This window comes from Equus caballus, chromosome 15 (genome assembly GCF_041296265.1).
Source record: "Equus caballus isolate H_3958 breed thoroughbred chromosome 15, TB-T2T, whole genome shotgun sequence".
Lineage (NCBI taxonomy): Eukaryota > Metazoa > Chordata > Mammalia > Perissodactyla > Equidae > Equus > Equus caballus.
The window spans coordinates 44,091,655-44,116,975 of record NC_091698.1 but is presented as its reverse complement, the minus strand read 5'-3'; the positions used below and the strand labels follow the sequence as shown (position 1 = coordinate 44,116,975).

At 51.7% G+C, this 25,321-nt stretch overlaps 3 protein-coding genes across 13 annotated transcripts; 1 reads left to right on the top strand and 2 right to left on the bottom strand.

Annotated features, from left to right (window-relative positions):
- Positions 1-166: 166 nt before the first annotated feature.
- AUP1 (AUP1 lipid droplet regulating VLDL assembly factor) lies at positions 167-3,314 on the bottom strand. Of its 3 annotated transcripts, none has more exons than XR_011425962.1 (12): positions 3,048-3,182; positions 2,831-2,968; positions 2,601-2,751; positions 2,257-2,441; positions 1,925-1,997; positions 1,756-1,829; positions 1,447-1,513; positions 1,243-1,345; positions 991-1,110; positions 759-874; positions 454-637; positions 167-344 (listed from the first exon to the last, which is right to left on the bottom strand). XR_011425962.1 is itself a non-coding variant. In XM_001916596.5 (12 exons), exons 1-12 carry the CDS (start codon positions 3,095-3,097, stop codon positions 308-310), a joined length of 1,233 nt encoding a protein of 410 aa, XP_001916631.3. In that variant the 5' UTR covers positions 3,098-3,314; the 3' UTR covers positions 167-307. The 3 variants fall into 3 exon arrangements, 1 of the variants encoding a protein (XP_001916631.3); XR_011425961.1 differs by having other exon boundaries at positions 454-634; XM_001916596.5 differs by having other exon boundaries at positions 454-572; positions 3,048-3,314.
- Positions 3,315-3,394: 80 nt separating this feature from the next.
- HTRA2 (HtrA serine peptidase 2) lies at positions 3,395-6,571 on the top strand. Of its 3 annotated transcripts, none has more exons than XM_001500046.6 (8): positions 3,395-3,978; positions 4,083-4,287; positions 4,377-4,571; positions 4,814-4,846; positions 5,064-5,169; positions 5,287-5,356; positions 6,008-6,103; positions 6,211-6,571. In XM_001500046.6, the coding sequence occupies exons 1-8, from the start codon at positions 3,473-3,475 to the stop codon at positions 6,374-6,376; spliced, it is 1,377 nt and encodes a 458-aa protein (XP_001500096.1). In that variant the 5' UTR covers positions 3,395-3,472; the 3' UTR covers positions 6,377-6,571. The 3 variants fall into 3 exon arrangements, with proteins under 3 accessions (XP_001500096.1, XP_023474603.1, XP_014586563.1); XM_023618835.2 differs by having other exon boundaries at positions 3,473-3,978; positions 5,097-5,169; XM_014731077.3 differs by having other exon boundaries at positions 3,473-3,978; positions 4,814-4,886; positions 5,038-5,169.
- On the bottom strand, positions 6,518-25,044 carry LOXL3 (lysyl oxidase like 3). 7 transcript variants are annotated; one of them, XM_005599883.4, is made up of 16 exons: positions 24,807-24,927; positions 23,030-23,361; positions 20,914-21,077; positions 20,059-20,273; positions 12,923-12,979; positions 12,236-12,295; positions 9,758-9,977; positions 9,334-9,514; positions 9,039-9,193; positions 8,634-8,801; positions 8,336-8,498; positions 7,903-8,146; positions 7,691-7,806; positions 7,477-7,613; positions 7,258-7,369; positions 6,518-7,073 (listed from the first exon to the last, which is right to left on the bottom strand). In XM_005599883.4, the coding sequence occupies exons 2-16, from the start codon at positions 23,340-23,342 to the stop codon at positions 7,000-7,002; spliced, it is 2,379 nt and encodes a 792-aa protein (XP_005599940.1). In that variant the 5' UTR covers positions 23,343-23,361; positions 24,807-24,927; the 3' UTR covers positions 6,518-6,999. The 7 variants fall into 7 exon arrangements, with proteins under 7 accessions (XP_005599940.1, XP_070091338.1, XP_005599942.2 ...); XM_070235237.1 differs by lacking the exon at positions 24,807-24,927 and having other exon boundaries at positions 23,030-23,603; XM_005599885.4 differs by lacking the exons at positions 12,236-12,295; positions 12,923-12,979 and having other exon boundaries at positions 24,807-25,044.
- Between the last annotated feature and the right edge of the window lie 277 nt (positions 25,045-25,321).

Here is a 25,321-nt window from a genome sequence, read left to right as displayed (position 1 = left end):
TTCCTTAATATCGCTCATCTCTTGACACACGGAGGTAATTTCAGACAGTTCCGTTCAGACCACCCCCTCACAAACCCCCCAAGAGGCCCTCACTCCCATTCCCCCAAACCAAGGGAAAAGGAACCTGCTCAAGGGGTTTTTGAGACCCAGAGAAGCAACAGAGACCTTGAGTGAAAACCCTGAATTTAATGTGACATTGGGGGGAGCCCCATCCCTCCCATTTTACCACCCACTCATCCGGCCTGTTGTGAGTTGGGTAAGGGCTGCCCCCAGTCTCCGTCCTGCGGCTCTGGGTGCCATCCTGTGCTCAGTCAGCCTCCTGGGCCTGTCTCTCTGTGAATCGCCTATGGGACACAGGGAGAAGACGTTGTGTGGACTTTGCCATATTAGCTCCATATTTAGCTCCCTTCTCCAACCTGCCCCTTCCTACCCATTGTCCTCTAAGCCCCTCACCTTCTCGCGTATTCATATAGTGCCTGCTTGCGCTCCTGTAGGCTCTCCTGCCGGGCCCAGGAGGACTTGGCAAATGTTAGAGCTGTGGGCTGAGGGGTCACCGGGCCAGAGCTGGGGAACTGAGGTGATCACAATGTCAGAGGGCTTGCGAAGTCATCATCATTAAACACGCATCGAATGCCTACTTTATAAGAGAGGCACTGTGCTAGGGTCTCAGGATTGAAAAAGAGATGTCAGGGCTTGGGAGTATGTAGATTGCCCCATCCCACCCCAAGTCTTGGACCTGACCATTTCCTTGGTCTCACCTTGGGGGCAGAGGCTGTGGAAAGGGACTGGGTCCCTTCAGTGATGTCTTCAGGCATGAAAGCTACAGCTCCCTCGAGTAGATTAGTGATAGTCAAGTCTACACAGCCAGTCCTGGCTGGGGAGAAGGGAAGAGAGGAAAGGGAAGTCTGTTTCTCTGCTTACCTTCTCCCCTCACCACCCACTGTTCCTTTCTGTGCCTGTCTTCTTGTGTGAGGCTACCCCTTCCCATACCCAGGTCTCTCTGGATGACACCCAGTGGCACATGGGGTAAAACCTCCTTGACTCTCTGAGCCAGAGCTGCCAGCTGCACATCAGGAGAAGGGCCAGGGGAGGGAGGGAAAGAAGGCTGGGCTGCAAAAAAGAAATCCAAAATATGGTGAGTGGAAAACTAGGAGGAAGGACAAGCTGACTAGTATAGGATAGGGAGAAAATTACAATAGGCTGGAAAAAACCCAAAAAACTTTGTGTACAGAGACCACACACCTGTCTGGGGGCGTGATCTTGGGTGTCTTTGTCGCTTCATGTGCTCTGCTTTGTCTGCTGGAGTGAGTCGTGTCCCTGTCTGGCCCAATTCTTTGGCCACCAGCTAGGCAGAATTGGAAGGTTGGAAGTGTCAAGGTCTCAAGCCTTCCTCCCCCTCCGCCTAAGGAAAGACCCCACCTCCACCCCGCCTGTGTACCCTACCACCTGTTGTACACGGAGCGCAAACTCCTCATTCCCCTCCCCCAGCTGGCGATGAACAGGACGGAGCCACCTGCAAAAAACAATCCAGGACCATGTTGGGGGCACCTGGGGCAGAAGCTGTCACCCTCTCCTCACTTTGATACTTTTCATGGAATAGTGGTGGTGAGGGTGGGGAGACAGTAAATACTTTGTATTGCCTCTGTGGTGGAACTTGATATTAAAAGATCTGCATATGGACTGGGCAGAGGCAACTACTTCCTTGACCTTGAGGTGAGTGTTTCCCAGCCACCATAAAGTGAGGACAGTTAATACCTTACTTGATACACCGTGAAAGGGACGAAAAGTGACCACAGCAATTCTGAGACCCAGGAGGCATCTGACACCGTCTGAGGGGAGGGCATGAAGTGAGGTCTAAGCCAGGGCCAGAAGTGGGAAACTTCCCCTCCAAGACCCAGAGATTCCCTGTCCAACACACACTCACCACAGAGACTAGGGGTCTCTGGACTCGCAGGGTAAGAGGTTGTACCACATCCTGGATAGAAAACGGCCAGGAACTAGAAGAAGGAAAAGAGGGTAGGGTGAGATTCCAGCCAGCCTAGGCAGCAGTCACACCTGACTTAAAACAGGAACTGTCAAACTGTACAAGTAGATAAATGGAAAATAAAGAGATTCTGGAGAAAGAACTGAAAGAGGACCGGAGGGAAATGAACTAGGAATGGAGGGAGTAAGGCTGAAGAAGGTTGTGAAAACGCAAGGGCCCCCAAGCCTGACCACCAACCACCCAGTTGGAGACCGATACCTGTGCTCACCCACCTGAAGCGCAGGAGCCCCTCCCGGCCATTGGTGGCCTCTTCCTCAGGGAACAGCAGCAGAGGGGTGGGGGGAAGCCTCGTGGCAGCGCAGAATCTCTTGAGTGACTCCACCAACTCCCCCTGCCCATCCATCTCCATGAAGCCTCGAGACCAGCACACAAAGCTGGGAGGACTATTGAGCAGAGGCTGGAAACGGAGAGGAGACAAAGCAAGGAGAAAAGAATACTGAGAAGTGAGAAAAACTGACAGATGAGGTAGAGATGCGGGGCTAGGAGTAAGGCTCAGTATCTTGTGGTCCCCAAGGAACCACCCCGTGGCGCTATCGGCTTCACCCCCCCCACTCACAGTGCTACAGCTGGTGAGCAGGTTGACTATGTTGTGGTCGAAAGGTGTCACGTGGTTGGAAATGAGGACCCTGACGCGGTGATCCCGGAGTTCCGAGTCCTCCTGCCGGGCCACAAGCCCCAGCACCGCACACATGGTCCGCACCACGAACCTGGGGGGAAAGGCAGCGGTGACTGCGCGGCCTCGGGGCGGGCCCAGCCCTGACCCTCCCGGAGCGCCCGGGTCGGCACCTGCGAAGGACGCTCTCTGGTAGTGCGCAGCTGACCAGGAAGACGTGGATCCCAAGAAAGAGGCGCAGGACGAGGAGGCAGAACCCGACGGGAGCGTAGAGCAGCAGCGCGAGGAGCAGGAAGCCGTCACCCGGGAGCCTGGGGGCGAGAGGCGGGGTGACCGGGCGCCGAAGGCGAGTGGACGCGAGAGCCGGCCTCTTCCCGCCAGGACTCTTACCGGTGCGAGTCAAAGAGCCGCTCCGGCCCCGGCGCCGGGGGAGGTTCCATCGCTAATGCTTCAGGGGTGTCGGGCCACCGCCAGCGCCATCTTCGCGCCCCGCCGCAGGGGCTCTTGGGAAGGCGGAGTCGCAGGGCATCAACCCAGGGTGCCCGGACCCGAAATCCTGGGGCGCCCCGGAAGGGCTAGCGGTCCCAGCATGCCTTGCGGGCCCTTGGGCCACCTCACAACTTGCGTCCTGCCGGGACCACAATTCCCGGCATTCGCGGGGCGGGGGCGGAGCCGGCTCCTGGAATCCTGGGTTCTGGCGTGCACTTCTGGAGGACTTCAGGTACCGGCGTGCCCCGCGTCCCGCTGTCCGCCAGCTCGCGTCCAGGGCGCCGCCTCTGTGTAGGGCGGGCGAGGAAGCAGCTGAGGCGGAGCTGATGGCTGCACTGAGGGCGGGGCAGGGTGCAGGCTGGAGCCTACGGGGATGGCGGGCTTTGGGGGGGGTTCGCTGGGGGAAGGGACCCCTGTTGACCCCTGACCTCCGGGCCCTGCTGACGTCAGGAACTTCTGACCCTCGGGCCCGAGTGACTCATGGGACCCCCAGTCTCCAGGCCCGGTTGTCTGGGGGGGTCCCTGAACAACGGACATGTCTGACATCGGGGACTTCGGATTCCCGAGCACAGCTGACTGGGGGGAACCCAGATCCCCGGACGCGGGAGGACTCAGGGACCCCTGGAACCCGTCCTCGCGTGTGGCTGGCGGTGGCGCTGGGCGCCGGGGGGGCAGTCCTGTTGTTGTTGTGGGGCGGGGGTCGGGGTCCTCCGGCCGTCCTCGCCTCGGTCCTCGGCTCGCCGCCCACCTCTCCCCGGAGCCAGTACAACTTCATCGCAGACGTGGTGGAGAAGACGGCACCTGCCGTGGTTTATATCGAGATCTTGGGCCGGTAACGGTGGGGTAGACCAGGAGGCACGGAAGCCGCAGGCTAGAGGGCGGGGGGAGCAGGAGGGGTTTGAGCCCCCCCACATCCGTGCTTTCCCCCCATCCCAGGCACCCTTTCTCCGGCCGCGAAGTCCCTATCTCGAATGGCTCAGGATTCGTGGTGGCTGCCGACGGGCTCATCGTTACCAACGCCCATGTGGTGGCTGATCGGCGCCGAGTCCGTGTGAGGCTGCCTAGCGGCGACACGTATGAGGCTGTGGTCACAGCTGTGGATCCCGTAGCAGACATTGCCACGCTGAGGATTCAGACTAAGGTGGGCGTCTGGCCGGGCCCAGTCTGTTTGGGGCTGTGAATTTGCTCATATCGCCAGATGACAGCTTTCTTGTACCCATTCTCCCTTAGGAGCCTCTCCCCACACTGCCCCTGGGACGCTCAGCTGATGTCCGGCAAGGGGAGTTTGTTGTTGCCATGGGAAGTCCCTTTGCACTGCAGAACACAATCACATCTGGCATTGTCAGCTCGGCTCAGCGTCCAGCCAGAGACCTGGGCCTCCCCCAAACCAATGTGGAATACATCCAGACCGATGCAGCTATTGATGTGCGTCCTGATATGAGAGAAATGACAAACTGGGTTGGGGGAGCAGGGAGAGGATTTGTGGTGTAGGCACCAACCGTGATAGATGGTGGATGAGCTGATATACAGAGGTTGGGGTGCAAAAATGTGGCTACTCATTTATGGACTGGGAGAGACTTTGGAGAAATTGCCTACATCCTGGTTATGGTTATGCCCCCAGGCATAGAGTCCCTGAATCTCTTCCATATATTCTCCTTGTCATGCAGTTTGGAAACTCTGGAGGTCCCCTGGTTAACCTGGTGAGTGGGACATCCTTCTTTCCAAGAATCCCTGCTCCAGGTCAGTGTGGAAGGGGTGGGTTTTCCCTAATTCAACGATGTTTGGTCAAGATTCTGAGCAGTCTCCCAGAATCCAATCAGATCTCCCCAACTCCCCATCGCTCCCTGATACTCTTCAGGTATCCCCATCTCCTCCTATTTGTCGGGGTTAGGGAATAGTGGGCTCTGTCCCCTGCAGGATGGGGAAGTGATTGGGGTGAATACCATGAAGGTCACAGCTGGAATCTCCTTTGCCATCCCTTCTGATCGCCTACGAGAGTTTCTGCATCGTGGAGAAAAGAAGAGTGAGTCTGGCTTAGGGGGAGGGGCATTCATTGGGCCTGGCTGGAGAAGGGTTTATTAGGAGAGGGAGGGGAAGGAAGGATATAGCCGGGTGGGGCTCATTTGTCCCTCTATCACAGATTCTTCTCTTGGAATCAGTGGGTCCCAGCGCCGCTACATTGGGGTGATGATGCTGACCCTGACTCCCAGGTATGAGCTTCAGTAGTGACCTGTAGGACCACCAGTGTACTCAGTTGTGGGCAACTTGGCAGTTCTGTAGAGCTTTGTTCTACTCTATCAATTTTCTCCTTATCTGAGGTGCCTCACATGTGGAGCTATCAGAAGAGCTGTCCTCTCTCGTCATCATGACTTTCTCACCCCCTCCAATTTGCACACCTGCACCAGATTGATTTCATCCCGTTACTCCATTAACCTGTGTTTAGGAGCCATTTTCCATTTGTCTCCAATTCTACCTTCCCACGTGCATATACTTTGTTACAGCCAACCTTATTTCCTACTCCCATGTTTTTATTTATGTTGTTCTTGTTTTTATAGTTAAATATCAGACCCATCCTTCTAGGGGCAGCTTAAGTTTTACTCTCTCCTTAAAGCTTCTCTTAAGATTTTAGGATGACCTTACTGCTATTGATTTAACATTGTGTGTCATTTGGAATTGATTACCTTTTATATACATGTCCCACTTCCTAACTGCCAGAAGCAGAAAGTGAATTGCCTTTGTCTAGGGTACCTAGTGCATGCCCTGTCCATACAGCTGTCAGTGTGTTGATGAGAGATTTGAGGTGAATCCAAGATGAGGAGAGTGCCTCGGTCTGATTAACCAGGTAATCTGTGTCCTTTCAGCATTCTTGCTGAGCTACAGCTTCGAGAACCAAGCTTTCCTGATGTTCAGCATGGCGTGCTCATCCATAAAGTCATCCTGGACTCCCCTGCACACCGGTGAGGGACACACTGTACTGAGAGGTGGGGATGGGTGAGGTGTGCATGTGCCTTTGAACTGGGCTGGCTACTCCTTCCTTTCTGTCTGTCTTCGTCTTTCAACATAGGGCTGGTCTACGACCAGGTGATGTGATCTTGGCCATTGGGGAGCAGCTGGTACAAAATGCTGAAGATATTTATGAAGCTGTTCGAACCCAATCCCAGCTGGCAGTGCGGATCCGGCGGGGACCAGAAACATTGACCTTATATGTGACCCCTGAAGTCACAGAATGAATGGATCTGCAAGAGTCTGAGTCTCCTGCGCTGATTTCCACCTTGCTGTCCTGGGATAGGCTCTGACAGCACCTGGACAGAGAAGTAAATGAAGCAGTGGCGGGGGCAGGTCCCTTCAACCACCAGCACCAATCCCTGGGCTCTGAGGAATCACAAAAACACTTTTTATATAAAATAAAATTATACCTAGCAACATGTTATAGTAAAAAATGAGGGGAGAGGGGGCGTTGGTCTTTTCACCCACAAAAAGGCTAGAGGTAAAGCTATCCCCCTGCACTGAGGGGCGATACTGGAGCTGACCATCCTGAGCTCCCTATTTGAGAAAACGAGCCACTGCCATCTGTTGTTCTGGGCAGTTAATCAGGTGCTGCTCTTGGTGGCGTGCTCAGCTTGGTGCTGGAGCTGGGAGCAAAGATTCCCCATGCTTGGCCACAGATCAGACAGCTGGCCTAGGAAGGAGGGCGATAACTTCTGCTTGACAGTTCTACATCCACAGCGCACGCTGGATGAGTATGTGGGCCTGCTGATGTCAGGGGTTCCTTGGTAAGCTCCTGAGGTAATGGCAGCCTCACACCCCTGCCACGAGGGGCCAGTGGTGGTTTGCAGAGGAGGGTGGCAGCACCTTAGATGATCTGGTTGCTGGTCTGGCCAGGGTAGCGCTCAAACTTCCTGTTGGCTTCTTCACTCAAGGCATCACCTGTAAGGTGAACGGGTGGTTTGGGCAGGAAAACAGACCGATTGTGGGGAAGGGTGGGTAGAAATGGAGTGGCTGGGAGACTGAGAGGTGGGTGGGAAGACTTGGAAACCACATAGGGAGAAGTGAATGAAGGCCTTTCCCTCCCATCCCTGAGTCTTTCTGGGCTGCTCTTCCCACCAAATACCAATGTGGCAGTTGTGCACCCAGATGCGATGTCCATCATATTTGCAGTTACATTTCATTGCATTGTTGGTGAAGTCACTCTCTGCTACTTCAAAATTGGGGTTGATGACCACCTGTGAGTGGGAGAAAGGCAACTTAACCTGCTGCAGTCCTCAGATCCAAAGTCTCTTTAATAAACACTCCTCCCACTTGCCAGCTGGAAATCTCAGACCCCAGGCACCTGCAGGATGTAGTTTCCTGGCTTCACATCTGTAATGTCGATCCACTGACAGTCGATGTCATGCCGGTAGAGATCCCAGCAACCCACAGTGATGCCCTGCTCTCCAAAGTTGGCACACTCATACCTCTTGGAGACATCTGAAGGGATTGGCATATGTCAGTATGAGGCCAGCGTAGGATGGAGATACTGTAGTCCATTCTAGGCTCCAACTCACCTTCCTGACACTCGGTGTCTTCTAGACAGAAACTAGCTTTGTGGCCCTCAGCCACCTTGGTGCCATTGGGGGTCAGGATGTCATAGTGAGTGAAGATGTCCATACTGTGGTAATGCCTGTGGAGACAAGCGACAAGGGAACCTGTTTCCTTCCCTGCCCTTGCAGGCTTGCCCCATCCCCAGTGGCCTTGCCTTTCTACTTTACCCTCTCACCCATGACACTCGTGCCACACCCAAGAGTGGCGCCCAGCCTTGGGTCTGAAGTCAGCTCGTCCCAGGTTGTGGATCTGGGAGGAGAATCGGAGCAGACGCCGGTGGCCGTAAGGCCAATTGGCTGAGCGGGCCGAGCGGGCCAGGCAGTTCTCTTCCGCAGCACAGTACAACATGTGCAGGGGCCGGTCTTCGATGTAGGCTGTCTCTTGCACCAGTGCTGAGTGCAGCAGCAGATCAGATGCAGCTGCACCGAGGAAAGAAGGAGAGGGTTAGAAGTCACTGCTGAGGGGTAAGGACAGATGGGGTGCTTCTATCCCCTGTAGATTGTGTGAGGCTGGTTCCCCACAGGGAAGGAGTACCCCTCCAGATTACAGCTCTCTCTTTCCCTTCAAAGTGGGTGGCCCTGGCTTGCGTCACCCTACGCATCACTTACTCTCAGAGCAGATGACTCCAGCAGTGAAGTGGGTTCCTGTCCTCTTGCAGGCAATGTGGGTGCTGTGATGAGCACACTGGTCCAGGGACAGCTCAGTCCCTGTGCAGCGCACTCCACTCATCACCACTTCTGTTACATTCCCTGAGTCCCAGTACCAGGTCTCCTGGGGACATATGTAGGCATTTCTGTGAGGCCCCTCCATCCAGCCTTCTGGGTCAGGTGACTCATTTCCATAGTCCTCTGCCCGATCCCAGGCTTTGGAGGCAACATCATAGCTTCCCCTCTCCTTCCCACTCACCTGCAGGCCATGGTTGGCATAGCCCAGTCCAAGTTGCCTACAGGCCACCATGGCCTCCAGTGTCCCCCAGTCATCCCCACAGATGAGGCCCCAGCGAAGGGGACCAGGTCCCCCTATTTGTACTTCGACTCGCCCCTCATGTCGGCTGCGGCCCCCACTGAGTCGGATCTGTAGTGACACAGAATGGAAGCACTGGGGAAGCTTTTGGGGAGGGGTAGTGGAAGTCTGTAGCAGGCATGTGGCTGAAGGGTGATTCAGAGGTACATAAAGGGCTAGCAAGTGGTGGCATCAGGCGGGAGTTGCAGGATGGCATGGGCCTGGGGCAGTGGGGCCATAAGACTGCAGATCATGACCAGGACTGGATAGGATGAGAGATACCTGAACGAAGGTGGAAAGCAGACTGACCTTGGTGTCTACCCCAGTGTATGGCAGGTTGCATCGGACTCCAGCGTCTTGGCTATGGGAACAGTCCTCAGCTGTGATGTTCTTGTGGGGGCACTTCCAGAGAGAGGGTTCCTGTCCAGAGCATCGAACTTCACTCAAGTGTATGGCACCCATGCCTAGGATCAGAAGCCAAAGATTAGAAAGTTGTAACTGCACCTTCATTGTCTCCCCAGGGGTCTCCTTCTTCCCAAGGAATGTACCTCCCAGGAATGTGTACCTCCTCCTTCCCTCTCCCTCCCACCTCCATCCCCCTCACCCTGCCCCATGCGGGCACCACTCAGAGCCTCTCGAGCACTTCCGAAGCCCAGTTCCCGACACACCACGCTGGCTGCCAGCAGGTCCCACTTGCGATCACAGACTGTGCCCCATGTGCCAGCCTTCAGGACTTCCACCCGGCCCTCTCCAGGGTGGGACCCACCCTTTAGACGCACTCGGGCCTATAGAGGAGGGAGACATATCCAACAGCAGTGAATGGAAACATCAGCCCAGAGAGGGCTAAATAGAATTGGGAGATGAATGAGATTCTGGTGGAGGGAGGAAGTGGTCTCAGGTCTGTGGCCCACCCCCTGGAAGGTTCCTCTATGTCCTCGTAGGTCAGGGCTGTGCTTAGTCAAGGGGGTGGCCAGGCTAGGGGGTTCTCCACCTGGGGTGGGGAAGGTCATAGTCACTGTCTCACACACCTCCCCCTGAGGCTTCGGTTGTTGTTGCTTCTTCTGGCCACTGGATGCTGCGTAGAGAGGGCCTGGCACACAGCTCACCACCGCAGGGGCCCCCCCAGGGCACCTGGCGGTATCATTGGCACGATAGAACTCCAAGGAGCAGAGGGAGAGGTGGGCCTCCGTGCCCACGCACGCCACCCCATGCAGACCAAAGGAGTGTTGCTGCCGCTGGGCCAGCAGCCTGGGGGGACAGGAGTGGGGTGCAGTAGGGTAAAACAATGCTCCTGCCTCTTTGCCCACAACCCTCCTCCCACTCTATGCCTCCACCATCCCCCAACCTTTCACAACCACTTTATCCCTTCTTCTTCCCCTCTTCTCTGCTTCGTTTCCTTCCAAAGAGACAAAGGGAACGGTGAGTTTCCAGGCTGAAAGAGCCTCGGTTCCCCAGACTGGAGGGTCCTTGGGGACCTTCTGTCGCAGAAGAACCCTATAGGGAAGGACGGCTAGTCTTGCCCTGCCTGACAGAAACTTTGTTCCAAGTGGTTTCAGGCTGCTGGTCCTAATGGAGGCACAGGCTGAGGCTGCTGTGCAAAGAGAATGGGAAGCCAGAACTGCCGCGCTGGAAGAGATGGGCAGGAGGGAGTGGCTGACACAAACAGGAAGCCTCAACAGTCAGAGTGAGCAGATCTTGCTATTATGCTCTCACTAAAATAACTGAATGAGTCAGGATGCAAAGGAGTGGGTAAGTCTTGAGTCTAAATGGCTTCTCAGAGGCCAGAGAGGCTTCCAGGCCAGAGGCTCTGCAGGCCAGAATATGCAGGGCAGTTATGGTAAGAACAACCAGATGGTGGACACAGGAAAGACTGGGGCTAGCATATGTAGGAATGAAGTATAAATGCAAGACAGACAAAAGTTAGAGAAACCACCAACCAGAGAAGGAGGGTGAACATGAACAATAGAGTGGTAAAGAAGTCTCTAGACCTGAGCCGAGCTCTGAGTCTTCGGTGAGGTAGTCCATGCTTCTGCAAGTTAAATGTAAGAGAAAGAATGTTCCATAGTTACCTGAGCGGGAAAATGGGACTAAACTAGAGATGTTGAAACTTGGAAACGCCGCAGAGAGATGCTTGAGAGAACAAGGGGACTTGTTTATCCACACCAAGGGAATGAGAGATTGCAGTGAGGCATGTGACGAGAGAAGTAAATTCTTCCCAGAAGATTTGGTTTGAGTCCAGAGAGGAAGGAACCAGAGAAGGCCTGGAACTGGTGGAGGGGGCCTGTGAGGCTGGTGTGGCAGTGAATTATTGCGGTAATGTGCCCCATCACTTGATGTCGAGGAAGGAAGAAATACGACGACTTGAAGCCATTGGCTACGAAACACTGAGAGGAGGAAAAGTTTATAAACACAACAGACAAAGGAAGCCTGGAGACTTTGCAGAATACCTTTGAAAGCTCAGGATAAGTGGATTCTGAAGCTCAAAGAGATCAGATACTCTTCCAAAGTCCTGTCTGGCTGAAAATGAAAGTCAAAGAGGCTATCACAGGAAAAAGACATCTCTATTCTCAACTCCCTCCTCCCATTTTCCCACAACTAACAAAATAAAAATGGCAGTGTGTACTTTAATGTGGGGGTCAGGGAAGGCCAGAGTATGGCCATGTTGGGCAAAGATGACCCTAAGCTAGAAGGCACTACAAGAATCCCCCCAAATTCCGAGCTCCTTTGAAGCCACCAGAGGGAGGAGCTGGGCAATGAGGGATACTGGGGGACTGCTGGGTGATCCCGGAACAAGCTGAAGAGAGGAGGGGACAATAGAAAGGGATGAATTCTCAGCACCTCAGCCACTGCTGAAGAAGTTATCAGGGAGACTTTTCATGTGCAAATTGCCTTGGCCTTTGAAAGCCTAGTGGGATGTAATCACTGGGATTGGAAGCTTTCCATTCCCCTTGGTTCTGAAGGAAGCCAGGTGGAAAATTAGGGAACAGGGAGCCTAACTGTGTCAACTTGGCCAGAAATGCAGGGACTGTCAATCTGACCCCATCCCCCGTAAAGATTCCAGAGGGGACTCTGAGTCTCACCTCCAAGCTAGTAGCACTTATTTTTAAAAATTAATCAAAGAAAGGTAGGATGGGAACCCTGATCCCTTAGGCAAACTTAATTTATTCGGGGAGAGGCAAGCATGGGGTCTGAAGGACAAAAGTGCTAGAATATCTACTAGAATCCACTGGGGGAAAAATCAGCCTGTGGAACAAGGGTAGTCAGGGGATGAACTTCCACTGAGATTTTCAGAAATCCTGTGACGGCATAATTCCCCAAGACCAACATAAGGGCGAGCCCTACTTGTCGATTCAGTGACTCATCTGAAAGACGGTTTGTAACAGCTGCGGCCGCTCCCCCACCTCTTGGTGGAGGCCTCTCTTGGGCTGCTGCCTGACCACAGCCTGAGTCCCCGACTCGTCCCTCGGTGCTCCCTCTCCTCTCCACCCAGCCTGAACTTTATTTACCTCTTGACTGGCCCCCTGCCCACTTGGGGTTTGGGTTTGAATTTAAGCTTGGTGATTGGTCTGAAAAAAGAAGAAAGAAGTTAGTGGAGGTAGCGGTTAGGGACCGGGCCCAGGAAAGGTAGAGGGCCATTTTTTCCTGTTTCTGGGAAGGAGCCTGTACGCAGACCGTGGGAAGGGATAAGGTGAAGGTGGCCAGATTTTCCACATACACTGACTGCCGCACACCACGGAACTGTGTTTTAGGAACTCATGCTGCTCTCTGGATTCAGCGACAGTGAGGAGCAATCTGGTTATGTCAATCCAGGTGGGTGAGGGGAGAGGAGATAAGAGGAGAGGAAAAGGGAGGAGAGAGAAGAGGGATGTGGGCGAATTAAGGGAGGTGAAGGGTGGCGGGAGGCGGGGAAGCATGCAGGTGGCTGAGGCTGGAGTCCAGGCTATTTGGGGGAAGTATGAGGATGAGGAGGATTCTCCTCAGCCATTCCTACATTATTTCGTCCAGTGCTCCCTAAGCTTGCCCCTCCCCATGCCTGCCTCCCCACCCCTTCCCCCTGGAATGGCCCTTTTCCAGTCACATGCCTAATTCATCAGCTTGGGTTCTGGGATGGACATGGATAGGCTGTCTTCCATCCATCCACCTCCTGAAGCCACAGGGGCGACCAGGAGGTCCCGGGGCGCTTGCCCCATTACCTTCCAAGGGGCTTGGGGCGTCGGGCCGAGGCTTTGGCCGCTCGCTTCCTCAACTTTCTGTGAGGATAAGACAATAGCAGAGTCAGGATCAGTCTAGAACCAAGGGGGAAAGGCTGGTGCAGCTGGGATCGGGGGCCAGCTTTATTTTCCAACAGAAAAAAGGGTTCCTGATGGCAGGTTGTTATAACATCAGATACTCCCAAGGCTCTACCCTTTACAGCTGCGTGGCCTCATAAGCACTGACCAGGTGGGTAGGCTGCAGTGAAGTACATGGACTCAGGAAGGATAGAGCCCCTATACCAGGACTTACAGAAATTAGGCTAAGGCAGATGGGGAATAAGGACTTTTGGGTCAATATTAGGGCTGATCTAAACCCGAGAGGAGGGCTAAGGGGAAGGGTGTAAGTAGAAGGGTGTTAGGATTGTTAGGATTGCTGGACTGAGCAAGCGAGAAGAGAGAACTGGCCTGGTCATGCCTAAGGAGGTTGACTGTGTCTTTTTTTCTTGGATGCTCCCTGGCTTCTGGCATTTCCAGGCCTGAGGCCAGTGGACAAGGACCAAGGCTGGATATCCAAGGAGGTTAACTTGGTTTGACTGAGGCGCATGAGGCCAGGCTGCTCAGGATGACAGCACCCTTCCTGCCCAAGTTAAATCCCATATGTGTTAGTCATTCACAAACTGAGCTCATCTCCCAAAAGTCCAGGGAACTAAGTTCTAAACCCTGATTTCTTTTTAATTGGTCTACATATTTGACCTATTTTATTCTTCAAGAGGTTGCCTCGAGTCTAATGTCTGGAACCTAGGTTAGTTTCTCCTCTCAGTCTCCCTTTGCTTTCAAAGACTTTATTTTGTCCCCTCTTTGTCCTGCCCAACTATGTATAGATGAATGCAGGCCCTGTCTATCTGTTCTTATAAGTTCATGGAATTACCTATCATCTTAGTTATCCTTTCTTTGTACATGTTCCCGCTCTTCTGTTTCTCTGGAGGAGTCATGTTTGGATGTAGTATACTGTGTGGAGATGCACTTGGATCTTAATCTATGGATTTTAAGCTGAGCTGAAGCGGCTTGGTATTTCCTGCCCGGGCTTCTTCCTGAGAATGTACTTAGTTGGTCTTTTTGCGAAAACATCCAACATTCCTAGCAAAGAGTCTACAATAACACTCAGGTCCCTTTCCTGAGACATTACAAAGAATTTAGAACCTTTCATCATGTAAGTATAGTGTGAAACCTTTTCTTCAAATGTCTTTTTCTTAAACATGTGTAAAATGAAATATACTTGGCACTTTCTTTCACCAGTAACCCAGAGAGATCATCTTGATCTCCAGAGTAGTACTCAGAAAAATGTAGTATTACCTAGTAATGTATAAGTATCTCTTCTCTAAGTTATTTAAGGATTTTAGGTTTTTACATCATATTCTATATTATATGGCATTTATAATTACATATAAGGTGCGATATAGGTTATATTAAGGACCTGATACTTGTCTTGATTTACATTTCTTCATTCACAAATGTGCTTGTTTTCCCCATCATTTGTTCCTTCAACCATCAAACATAAAAACCTACCTACATCTGCACATCCTCTTCTCATTCCAACTCTCCCTTCTCTCAGGCCACTCCTCCTAAATGATTCTGAATTCCATCCTTTATGGTCCTTTCTTTCCTTCTCAATTGAGAGGTTGCACACAGCTTCTTCTTCTCGATTGAATCCTTTTAAATATGTTCAAATCTCTCTCTCTCTCTCTCTCTCTCTCTCTCTCATACACACGCACACACACACCCTCCACCCCACATCTCACCTCCTTTTCCCAGAAAACTTTTTCAAGAGTTGTCAACACTCACTATCCCTATATCTCCTTTACCCACTCATGCCTTAACCCAGTCTTTTCTGGTTTTCCCCACCCATCACACGGCAATGATAAATCCAGTAGACATTTTCTAGTCTCCATCTTACTGACCTCTTGGTAGCATCAGACACTGCTGTTCTCTCTCCCTCCTTGGCTCTCCTAACAGTACTAGCCTGGTCTGATTCCTAATTCTGGCTGCTCTTGCTTGGTCTTCTTTGCAGGCTCCTCCTCTACCTAGTCATTTAAATGTCTGGCACTCTGTCTGAGGCATTCTTCTCTTCTTACTCCATATTCTCTCTTTATATGTTCTCATTCACACCTAACCTTGTATATTCCATTGCCTTCTTGATATTTCTACTTGGATATCTTAAAGTTATCTAAAATATAATGCAGGTCCAAAAAATAAACTAATAATTTTTTCAGCAAAATCCCCTCCAGAAACTTATGAGTCAACCTTGATACTTCTCTCTTCTTTGGCTCCCAAAGTCAATCCATAACCCAGTCCTGTCAGTATTACTTCCTAAATCTCTCTCCAATCCACCCACTCTTGCTCTTCTTCAAAACATTCTCAGAAACGCAGTCAAAGTGATCTTTTGGAGCCACAAACCTGATCATGTCCTCTCACACCGCATTAAAACACTTCAGTAGTTCCCATTACTTTTATCATAGACTCAAATCCTTAATATAGCCTGTAAGGTCTTCTATGATCTAGTGCCGAATTACCTCTCTCATCACCTCTGTGTTCTTAGCACCTTGCACGATGCTTGGCAAATAGTAGGAGTTCAATAAATATCTGTCAAACTGAAGTGAACTAGAAGAGTGACTTCTTAAACAGCACTTAAAGCTCTTAGAACCTCAATTTCTTTGCCTGAAAAGGGGCAGTAAATGGTTCAATTATCTGTACATTCTTTCCCTCTTCTACAGTGCTACAACTTTCACATGTTCTAGGGCAGAATGACTAGACCAAGTTTAAAAATGATAAATACATCGCATTCTGATTTTCTCCTTCCCTAAATCTTTGTTTTTTTGCTGAGGAAGATACACCTTGAGCTAACATCTGCTGTCAATCTTCCTCTTTTTGTTTGTGAGCCACCAACATAGCATGGCCACTGACAGACAAGTGGTATAAGTCTACTTCTGGGAACGAAATATGGGCTACCAAAGTGGAGCACGCCAAACTTAACCACTAGGCCACCAGGGCTGGCCCCCATTCCCTAAATCTCACTGACTTCCTCTAAAAGCTAGAGGATGTATCTTCTTTCTCTATGGAAGGTAGAGTTATTTATAACTATCTTGCCTATCCTGTATAATTGAATTACCTATGAGAATGCTCTTGACCTGTGAAAGAAGATCTATATCATATTCCCATCACAGAATCTCCCAGGACTCCTGTAATCTCCTTCCCCACTAAGAATGACCTCTGTGCTTAGTGGATCTCCTTCTCCAGCCTTCACACCCTCGACTCAGTAAGAGATACCAATATGTACACAAATATTCCTGATCTCTGAAAATTACTTTAGGTTGTACATACCTAGGGACAATTCCTGGGTCTCAAACTCCCAAGGACGGCCCATTAACTTGAAGTCCAGAGATGCCTGATGGCACCATCCTTCTCTCGAACAGCTTCAGAAGCATTCTAGGTATCTCCTATTTTCTATATTGTATCAGTCATCTTACATCTGTTCATTCCCCTCCCTCTTTGCTGTCACCCTCCTAATCAGCTTCATTTTTCTAACAAATTCCTAACTAGTCTTACTGCATCTAGAACTTCCTCTTCCAATTCACTACTATTAGTCAAACTTTAAAAAATTCTGGCCTTATTTTATCACTGTCCCATATAAATACTTTTATTTTTGATTTTTCCATAAGATAAAGGTCAAAGTCTCCAACCTGGCATTAAAAGTGTTTCATTTTCTGGCATTACTTTATCCATTCACATCTTTCTATTTCTCAGTATAAACCTTCTACTCTAGTCAACTGTTTTTCAAAACATATCCTATTCATCCCCTGTGGGGGTCAACAATGACTTCCATGTTGCTAACTCCAGTGTTTGTTTCTCAGTTCTCCTGTTTCTAGACCCATCAGCAGGACTAACTCAGTTGATCTCTCTCCTGGAAGGACTTTACTTGGCTTCCAGTCCACCACTCTCACCTGGTTTTCTTTCTACCTCACCTCATTGTTTGCATTTTGCCTTATCTCCTGACCTCATAATGTTTAAGCTCCCCAAGGTTCAGTCCTTGGGCCTCTTTTTCTTCCCATTTACACTCACTCCCTTGGTGCTGCTGTTCAGTTACAGGACTTTAAGTACTTTTATTCAACTGAACTCAAGAGTCATGTACCCAATTGCCTATACAACATCACCATTTCAATGTCTTAAAGAACCCCAAATTTAACAGGTCCAAAAGCAAGTTCCTAATACACACCATCCCCTCCATCCTCCCACAAAACATGCTCCACCCACTGTCTTCCTTATCAAATGAGACCAACTCCATACTTAGCTCAGGCCAAAAACCTTGGAATGATCCTTAATTCCTCTCCTCACACAGCACACTGAATCCATCAGCAAATCCTGTGGCTCTACCTGCAGTTATATACAGAAGTTAATCATTTCCCACCACTTTCACTGGTCACCACCACCTCTCACTTTCTTTACTTGGCTTTCAGGAAACAATAACCTCCTAACTAGTCGTTCTGCCTCCTTCATTCTATTGCATCCCTTACAGTCTATTCTTAACAAAGCATCCAAAATAATACTTAAAAAATGGAAATCAGATGTCACACCTTTGCTCAAAACCTTATCTCACACAGAGCGAAAGCCAAAGTCTCCCAGAGGGCCCTGCATGATCTGCTCCCCATTCTTCCCTGTCGCCTCCCACATCACATCTCCTATCATTTTCTCCCTTGTTCATTCAGCTGGAGCCCCAGTGGTCTCCTGGAGCATGACAAGAATGCCTTCTCCCCTCCCCCGCCACACACACACTCCCCCAGGATTTTTTCATTTATGATTCCTTTTCCTGGAAATGCTCTTCTAGATTTCTGCATAGCTGGTGCCCTCATCTCCTTCAAATCTTTTCTCAAATGACACCTTCTCAAAGAAACTGCATATTTGAAACCGCAATCCCACTCCCACATCATAACCCCTTCCCTGCTTAATTTTTATCTATTACACTCTTTGCCATCCTTACTTTTTGTCATTTTACTTACTTATAGTTTCTGATTCTTCCTTAGTCCATGAGATCAATGATTTTTGTCCGCTTTGTTCACTGTTGAATCTCTAGTGTCTACAGCATTCCCTAACACACAGCAAGCACTCAGTGAATAAATACTGACTGAATAATCTCTACACCTATTCTCTTCACTTGAAATGCCTGCTATTTAAATAGTATTAATCTTTCAGAACCTGGTGTTTGGATTAGGGAAGATAAAGAACAAGCACAGAGAAAGAAAAAAGCCCCCAGATAGGTAACAGTAAAGGAGTACAGCACATAGCTGTTTTAAAACAGTTTGAGTCTCTAGACCTGAAAAAGCATATTCCTTGGGGCTGAGAGAACTTTCAGATGTGTCTCAGAGCCAAGGCAAGGAAAATCTGAGCAAGTATGGAAAAGACTGGAGGTTGGATAATGTATTGACTTTCAACAAGTGAAAAAGGATTCCTCAATCTACAGATAATATTCTAGAATAAGTTATTAGATGGAAAGTTTGTGAACACTGAGGAAAAAAATATGGTGATTCTTAGAAACCTAAAGGATTTCAGTAAAAATTAGCTCAAACTACCATGATTTCCTTTTTTGATGAGATTACTAAATTGGAAGACTGGGAAATAACTGTGAACACAGTATATCTGGATTTTAGCAAAGATTAACAAAATCCTCCATGATTTCGTTACAGACAAGATGGTGAAATGTTGGCTATGTCATTGAGTGTTTAGTTTGTTTCTAATTGGTTAAAAAAAAATTTCACAACTAATGATGTAAATCTGGAAGAAAGTTTTGTAAGAAGAGTTAAACTTTGGTTTTTAACATTTCAACAATTTTAACAGTCACTCTGATGAAGCCAGAAGGCATGGCTATAATGTCTATCCACCAGAGGAGTCTGTGAGGGATGATAAATGGAAAATAATGGCAGGATAACCTCATGGATCATCATGGCTTTTTAATGGTTTTTAAATGATGTATCAAACTAATTTAATAGGGTCAACTCAACACAGATCTGGGTTCAAACAGGCCGCTCCGTCAATATTGAGGATAAGGGAAGACTTGAATTGGTTTTAGGTGATTACAAGTCCAATATGAGCAGTGGGATGCTGCCTGAACAGAAGGCAACACAAAATCTAAGCACACTTTAATCAAAGTTCAGCAATGCCCTGATCAGACCCTCTGTGAAATCCCATGCCCAGTGGGAGGTCACCTAGATGCCAAGAGGTCTCGCTGCAAAACTGATGTAAGGAAGAGCTGAAAAGAAGTAAGCATTTTTAGCCTGCAAAATAGATTAGACACTGTAAAGATTTCTAAATTTCTCAAAATGACCAAATTGGATGCTCCAGGGAAGCGAGACGCTGTGGGCACAGAGCTGTTCACCAATGAGTCGTTACTTTCGAAGCTGGCGTGCACCAGGGCTCCAGGGCAGAGGGAGATGCCTGGCGCCTCGGTCTAAGGATATTCTGGAACACGTGCCTGGGAGGCCCAGGCTAGCGCACTCACAGACGCGCCCCCTAGGCGGCCTGGACCGAGGGCAGGCCCGGCCTCTCCCGGCGCCCTCCGACCCTCAGGGATTGGTCCTCCGGCGGGGGGACACAGCCCCGCGGGCGCCCCGGGCCTGTCGCCGTCTCAGCCTCCGGGCGCCGCCTCCGCAGGGCGCGGCCTCGCGCTCTCCAGGCTCCGACCCGCGGGTTCCCGGGCCGAGCCGGCGCCTGACCTTACCCGTCACCGCCCGCGGGACCGCCGGGTACTGGGCGTGGCCTCGCGAGACCGGCGCGCGCCCCTGGCGCGGAGTTGCTGCGTGCCGGCCGATGGCGTCAGGGCCCGGGCCCGCGACCCGCGGCCGCTCGCTCCGCCCCGGCTCCGGACATGGGAGGGCCGGAGCTTCACGGGTCCCACTGCAGACCCGCCTTGGGGGCCCTTCACGGTCCCACGAGATTTCTCACCTCTCTGGCTTCGCAGGGCCTCCATCCTTCCCCGCATTCCCGAGCCCCGGGCTCCCAGCGCCCAGACCCTCTCAACAGCATTCCTGACCCAGCAGCCCTCAGCCCAGGCCGCTCCGCCTGCCCGCCCGGCGCCCGCATCCCTTCACCTGTAGAAGGCCGTGTTGACCCTCTTTTCGCTAGGGAAGCCTAGCATCCCGCAGACCACGTGGCTGTTGTGGGCGCTCCAGCCTTTGTCGCACACTTGCGACCAGCCGTCGGGAAGCCGGACTTCCACCAGTCCCTCAGTCACGGGCAGCGGCCGCCTGCCCCGCCCGACGGCTGCTCGGAGTCGCACCTCCTCCACTTGCAGGTTGTGCTCTACCTGGGGAAGGACCACAAGCAGAGGAAGGAATTCCAGTAGCACCTGTCATGTGCCCTGCCACCCTGGAGGACCCCTGATCGAGTGTGCTTGCTGCCAGCCCGATGGCGAGATGGGGCGAGGCAGGGCTGAGGGGCCTGCCTGCCGTCTGCGGGGTGCGGACTGCGGTGTGGGCGCGTGCGGAGTCTGCGGCAGCCCGGAGCGTGGAAGGCCGTGCTGTGCTCTGAGAAACGCTTTAGGGTGCTGAGGAAGGAGCACCTAACCCTGCCTGGAGCATGAAGGGGAACTTCACAGAGGAAGCGGCATGGAAGGAGGTGACTAAGGAAGAAGGGAGATGTTCCAGGACAGCAGAAACATCTGAGGGCAGGATGCCCTGGGGACCAGGGATGAGTTGGAGAGGCTCATGCCAGGTTTAGTAACTTGCTAAAACAAACCTGGACTTTACAGTGTCTAGGAGCTCTATCATTCCTCCTGTCTCCCCCTGCCCCTCCCCGCCAGCCTCCCATCAACCCAAATTATCCCATGAAGCATATGAGGTCCCCCACCTTCTAGTTATCTCCTCTAACTACATATAGCCACCCTACAGCCTTCTTTGTCTGGCCATCCTGGGTGGGGGGTGTGTGTGTGTGTGTGAACTGCAGACCTCGATGACATTGAAATCCGAGAAGCCGGGGAGGCGCTGGTCCTTGCAGATGACCCCGGCATCCTCATCGTGGGTACAGTCACTGTTCCCCCAGCCCCGTGAGGCACATTCAGTCACACTCTTTTCAGTCCCACTGCAGCTCAGGTTGTCCAGCCAGATGCGGCCTGTGGAGGGGGAGATGAGGGGACAGAGCAGCTTGGGGAGGTAGGATGGGAGGAATGATGGGGATGTTGGGGAGAGTGAGCATCGAGGCTTTGCACCTGGCCATGATGATCCCATTTTTTTGTGGTAAGATAATGGGTGGGGAAGAGACAGGGGACCCTGGAAGGGAATAGGAAAGGGGGCATAGCATTGATGGAGGGTTAGTGGTGATCTGGGGATACTCATGAATCATGGGGATACTAAAAAATCAGGAGTCAACACTGGGGGCTGGCCCAGTGGCCTAGTGGTTAAGCTCATAAGCTCTGCTTTGGTGGCCTGGGGTTCACTGGTTCAGACCCTCGGTGCAGACCTACACACCACTCATCAAGCCATGCTGTGGTGGTGTCCCACATAGAAGAACTAAAAGGACTTACAACTAGGATATACAACTAGGTACTGGGGCTTTGGGGAGAGAGAAAAAAAAGAGGAAGATTGGCAACAGATGTTAGCTCAGGGCCAATCTTCCTCACCAAAAAGCATTAAAAAAATAAAAGGAGAGTCAACAGTGAAGTTCTGATCAGTGCTTCCCCATTCAATGATAGCTACAATTAATCAAGTACCTACTGTGTGTTAGGCACTCTGCCATAGTATGTCCATACATGATCATTCTTAGAGCTGCGAGGAGGTATTATCAGCATTTTATATAAAGAAATTGGGGTTCAGAGAAGTAGCTTGCCTAAGACCACACAGCTAGTGCATGGGGGCTTAGGAGTGTGAGCCATTTGTGAGACTTGGAAATCTAAGATCCTTTCACCTCAGCCTCACATTCTCCCATGTGCCCGCCCTGTCTGTGCTGCCACGTTACCCCTTGTCCTTCTCTTGCCTAGACCATACTGAAATGAATAGCACTGACTTCCTCTCAGAATTGGGTGGACCCTCAAAGGTTGTCTGTCCCAGACAATGTGCAGGGACCCCTCATGCATATCCTGACAGGACCTACCCAGCTGCTGCTGGGAGACCTACCTTTTGCCTCCCTAGGCCATTGGAACCATCACAAAGTCCTTGTGACTCTTTATGATTTTCTCCCACCAGGTCTAATTCAGTCCTTTGATGCCATCCAGAAAAATCCCTCAGCCAAAGGACTGTCCTCATATTTGAAGACAACCATCATGTAATTGCTATCCAAAGCTGTTTTTTTCATGCCAAACATCCTTGTTTCTTCAGCTAGTCCTCCTTGAAACTTGGCTTCTAATCTTTCACCTCCGGGCAGCTTTTCTCTGAAAGTATTTCCGTTTTCTACTCTCTCTCTTAAAATACGGCATCTACAAGCGCCACTTTATTCCAGAATTGGTCTAGCCAGTGGGAATTGGGGAATCAATTACAGACTGCACCATCTTCTGTCCATCAATCCCTTTGTGGGCTCAGATGGTGCAAGCACCCCCAGGTCTCAGTTAGAGTTGCTCCTAAACCCCTACTACTCACATCCATACCTGTCCTAGAGTTTATACTTGCCCTTAGTCAGTTCCAGCTTGTTGGTTTCAGCTCTGGCCAATAATCTGATTTTGTCAGCTGCAGTATGTGATCCCTTCTGGCTTTGGGACATCCAGACATCATTTACCTGCTCTCAGCTTCCCATGAAATCAACCAGCTATAGTTTAACCATAAAGGGCTCCCCTGCATCAGGGCTGTCCTTGCACGTGGCTTTGTAGAATCATACTTTTACAGCAGAAAGGACCTTAGAGATCATTTAGTCATTTTGCACATGAGGCATCTGAGGCTCACAGAAGGCACTGACCAGCCTAAGGGTGCACAGCTCTGAGAGGTGACTATGTTGGTTGGTTTGTCACTCATGGGTTTACTTGACACTGGCTGTTCTTGGTGTCTTGTGTATCTATGGCTGTGCCATCCTGGTGTTCCCTCTTCCTATACTTAGGAATCTAGGCAATACCTAGGCTGTGCCTGGAGCATTGCTCACCTGTTCCAGGACCATATTTGGCACTGTGGGTCCAACCTGTGGCCTCTGTGAAGCCCAGCTCCCGGCAGAGGACGTGGGCAGCCTGCAGCGTGAAGTCGTCATCGCAGATGGTGCCCCATTCCCCAGCTCGCTCTATCTCCACACGGCCCTCGAAGGGCTTCCTGGGGAAGCCGGCCAGCCGGAACCTCAGCCCCTGGCTTTCAGCCCTCTTCTCAGGGGCCGTGGATGGGGACGGAGATCCCAGGCACGAGCTGCACAGCAGGCACAGCAACAGCCCCCACAGGCTCCACTGCCAGACACTGACAGGTTGCATGGCAGGGAAGGTCTGGGTGCTCCAGAGAGAGAGAGGGAGAGAGAAACTGAGACTGAGCCAGGCCCGGGTCTGAGAGAGAGAGGTCATGAGAGGAAAAGAGACACTAAGTAAGCCCAGAGATAGAGACATAGTGCGAGAGAAAGAGAGGGACCCAGGGACTGAGAGAGACAGTGACACATTAAATACGTTAACATTAAATACATCAGAAACACAAAGAGGCGCAGACTGAGACCCAGCTGGGGTGGATGGAGAGAGAGACAGACAGACAGAGACAGAGATAGAGAGAGAGGCTCTCCCTCTGTTTTGTAAAGAGTGAAACTCTCACTATTAGTTGTTATACTTCCTAGTGTCTTTCCCTGGTTCTGCCGTCATCACCTCCATTACCCCCACTCACTGATTTAAGAGACCCAGAGATCAAAAGACAGTGATTAGAGAGCAAGAGTCAGAGAAGGGTCAAGATAAAGAGATACTGAGCAAGAGACACACAGAGAGGAAGACCCAGACAGAGAGGATGTAAGAGGAAGGGAAACTGTGGGACTGAAAGAGGACCAAAGAGAAAGAGACAGTGGAGAGAGAGACAATGTTGAAGATGGATAGAAGGTGATTGGGAGAGAGCCAGGCAAACAGAACTGGGGAGAAACGGAGAGAGACAGGCAACAGGTGAGGAGGACAGGGGCGGACAGGAGCTAAGGAGCAGAGGTGGGAGGGACCCAGATGACCCCATTAAGCTAGTCAGACAGGGATAGATAGCTACTGATTGTGGAGAAAGGCAGGCAAGGGAGTCTTAGGAGACCCTTGGATCTCCCATCCCCTGAATGGGAGCCAAGCCCAGAGTCCTATCTGGGCAGATTCCAAGGCAGAGAGGGCAGGGATCAGAATGCATTTGGAACCCACTGCACACTCTACCCAGCACACAGGCTCTCACATGCCCTGGAGGGTCAAGGGGCCCAGGAGGGCCAGGCCTCAAGCTGGGGGGGAGTGGGGAGTTGTCCAAGCCTCCCGCCAACACTGCCATCGCTGTCACCGGGCAACCGGAGGCCAGGGCTCCAATCGGCTCCTCAGCCAAGGCCTTCCCTCTGTCTGGGGCTGAGAACAGCCTCTTTACAGCGAGGCTGTCCCCCCTACTCCCAACATGCTTCCCCCAACTCAGACAAACAACCCAACAGGACAGCTTTGTTCTGGAGACATTGTGACTCAGGGGCCCAGAGGTAGGGCCTCACAGAGGAGCCCCAAGCCTGATGGTCCTCCTGGCTGCGCTATTTGGAACACTCTACAGCACCCCCACTCCCCAAATATTGCTTCCTCTCTCCACTCTTCTTGTACCTCTCTCTTGACAATAATAAAACCCTCAGCTGGTTGGCTTTCCCTCGACTCCATCCTACATCACTCTTTTTCCCTGGTCCCTCCACCATCCTCTCCATCCGCAACTCCCCTTCCTCCTGCCGGCAGCGCGACTCCCCCTACCTTTGGCTGAGCGGGGCCCTAGGGGCTGGGAGAAGAATGCCGGTCCTGGAGATCAGTCCTAGGACTTCCAAAAAAAAGTGCTCGGCCAGGGGAGGCTGGACCCCCCCCCCCCTCCTCCCTCTCTTTTCGTCCCTCCCACGTCCCCTTGAGCCCTCCCACATTCCGCCTTCTCCCTTGATTGCTCCCTGGCCAGTTCCCTCCTCTTCTCCTCTTGGTCCTCCCCTCCCCGGTGGAGCTGGCCGCCGCGCTCCACCTCCCCCCGCGCCCCCCGCCCCGACCCTCCCGGCGTGCTCAATGAAGCTTTCTTTTCCCGCGGGTTGGAGGCCCGGCAGCTGCGGTCAGGAACCTGGACACGCAAGAGGCCACCGGGCCGCGAACCGGCCCGGGCAGCGGCCCCTGCGGCGGCTGGAGGCCGCGACTCGGCTCCGGGCTCCGGGCAGCCTTCCAGTCCCCAGCCCCTAGCCCTTCCCCCACGGCCCCGGGTCTGCGGAGTATAAACAGCCCAACTCCGGCCA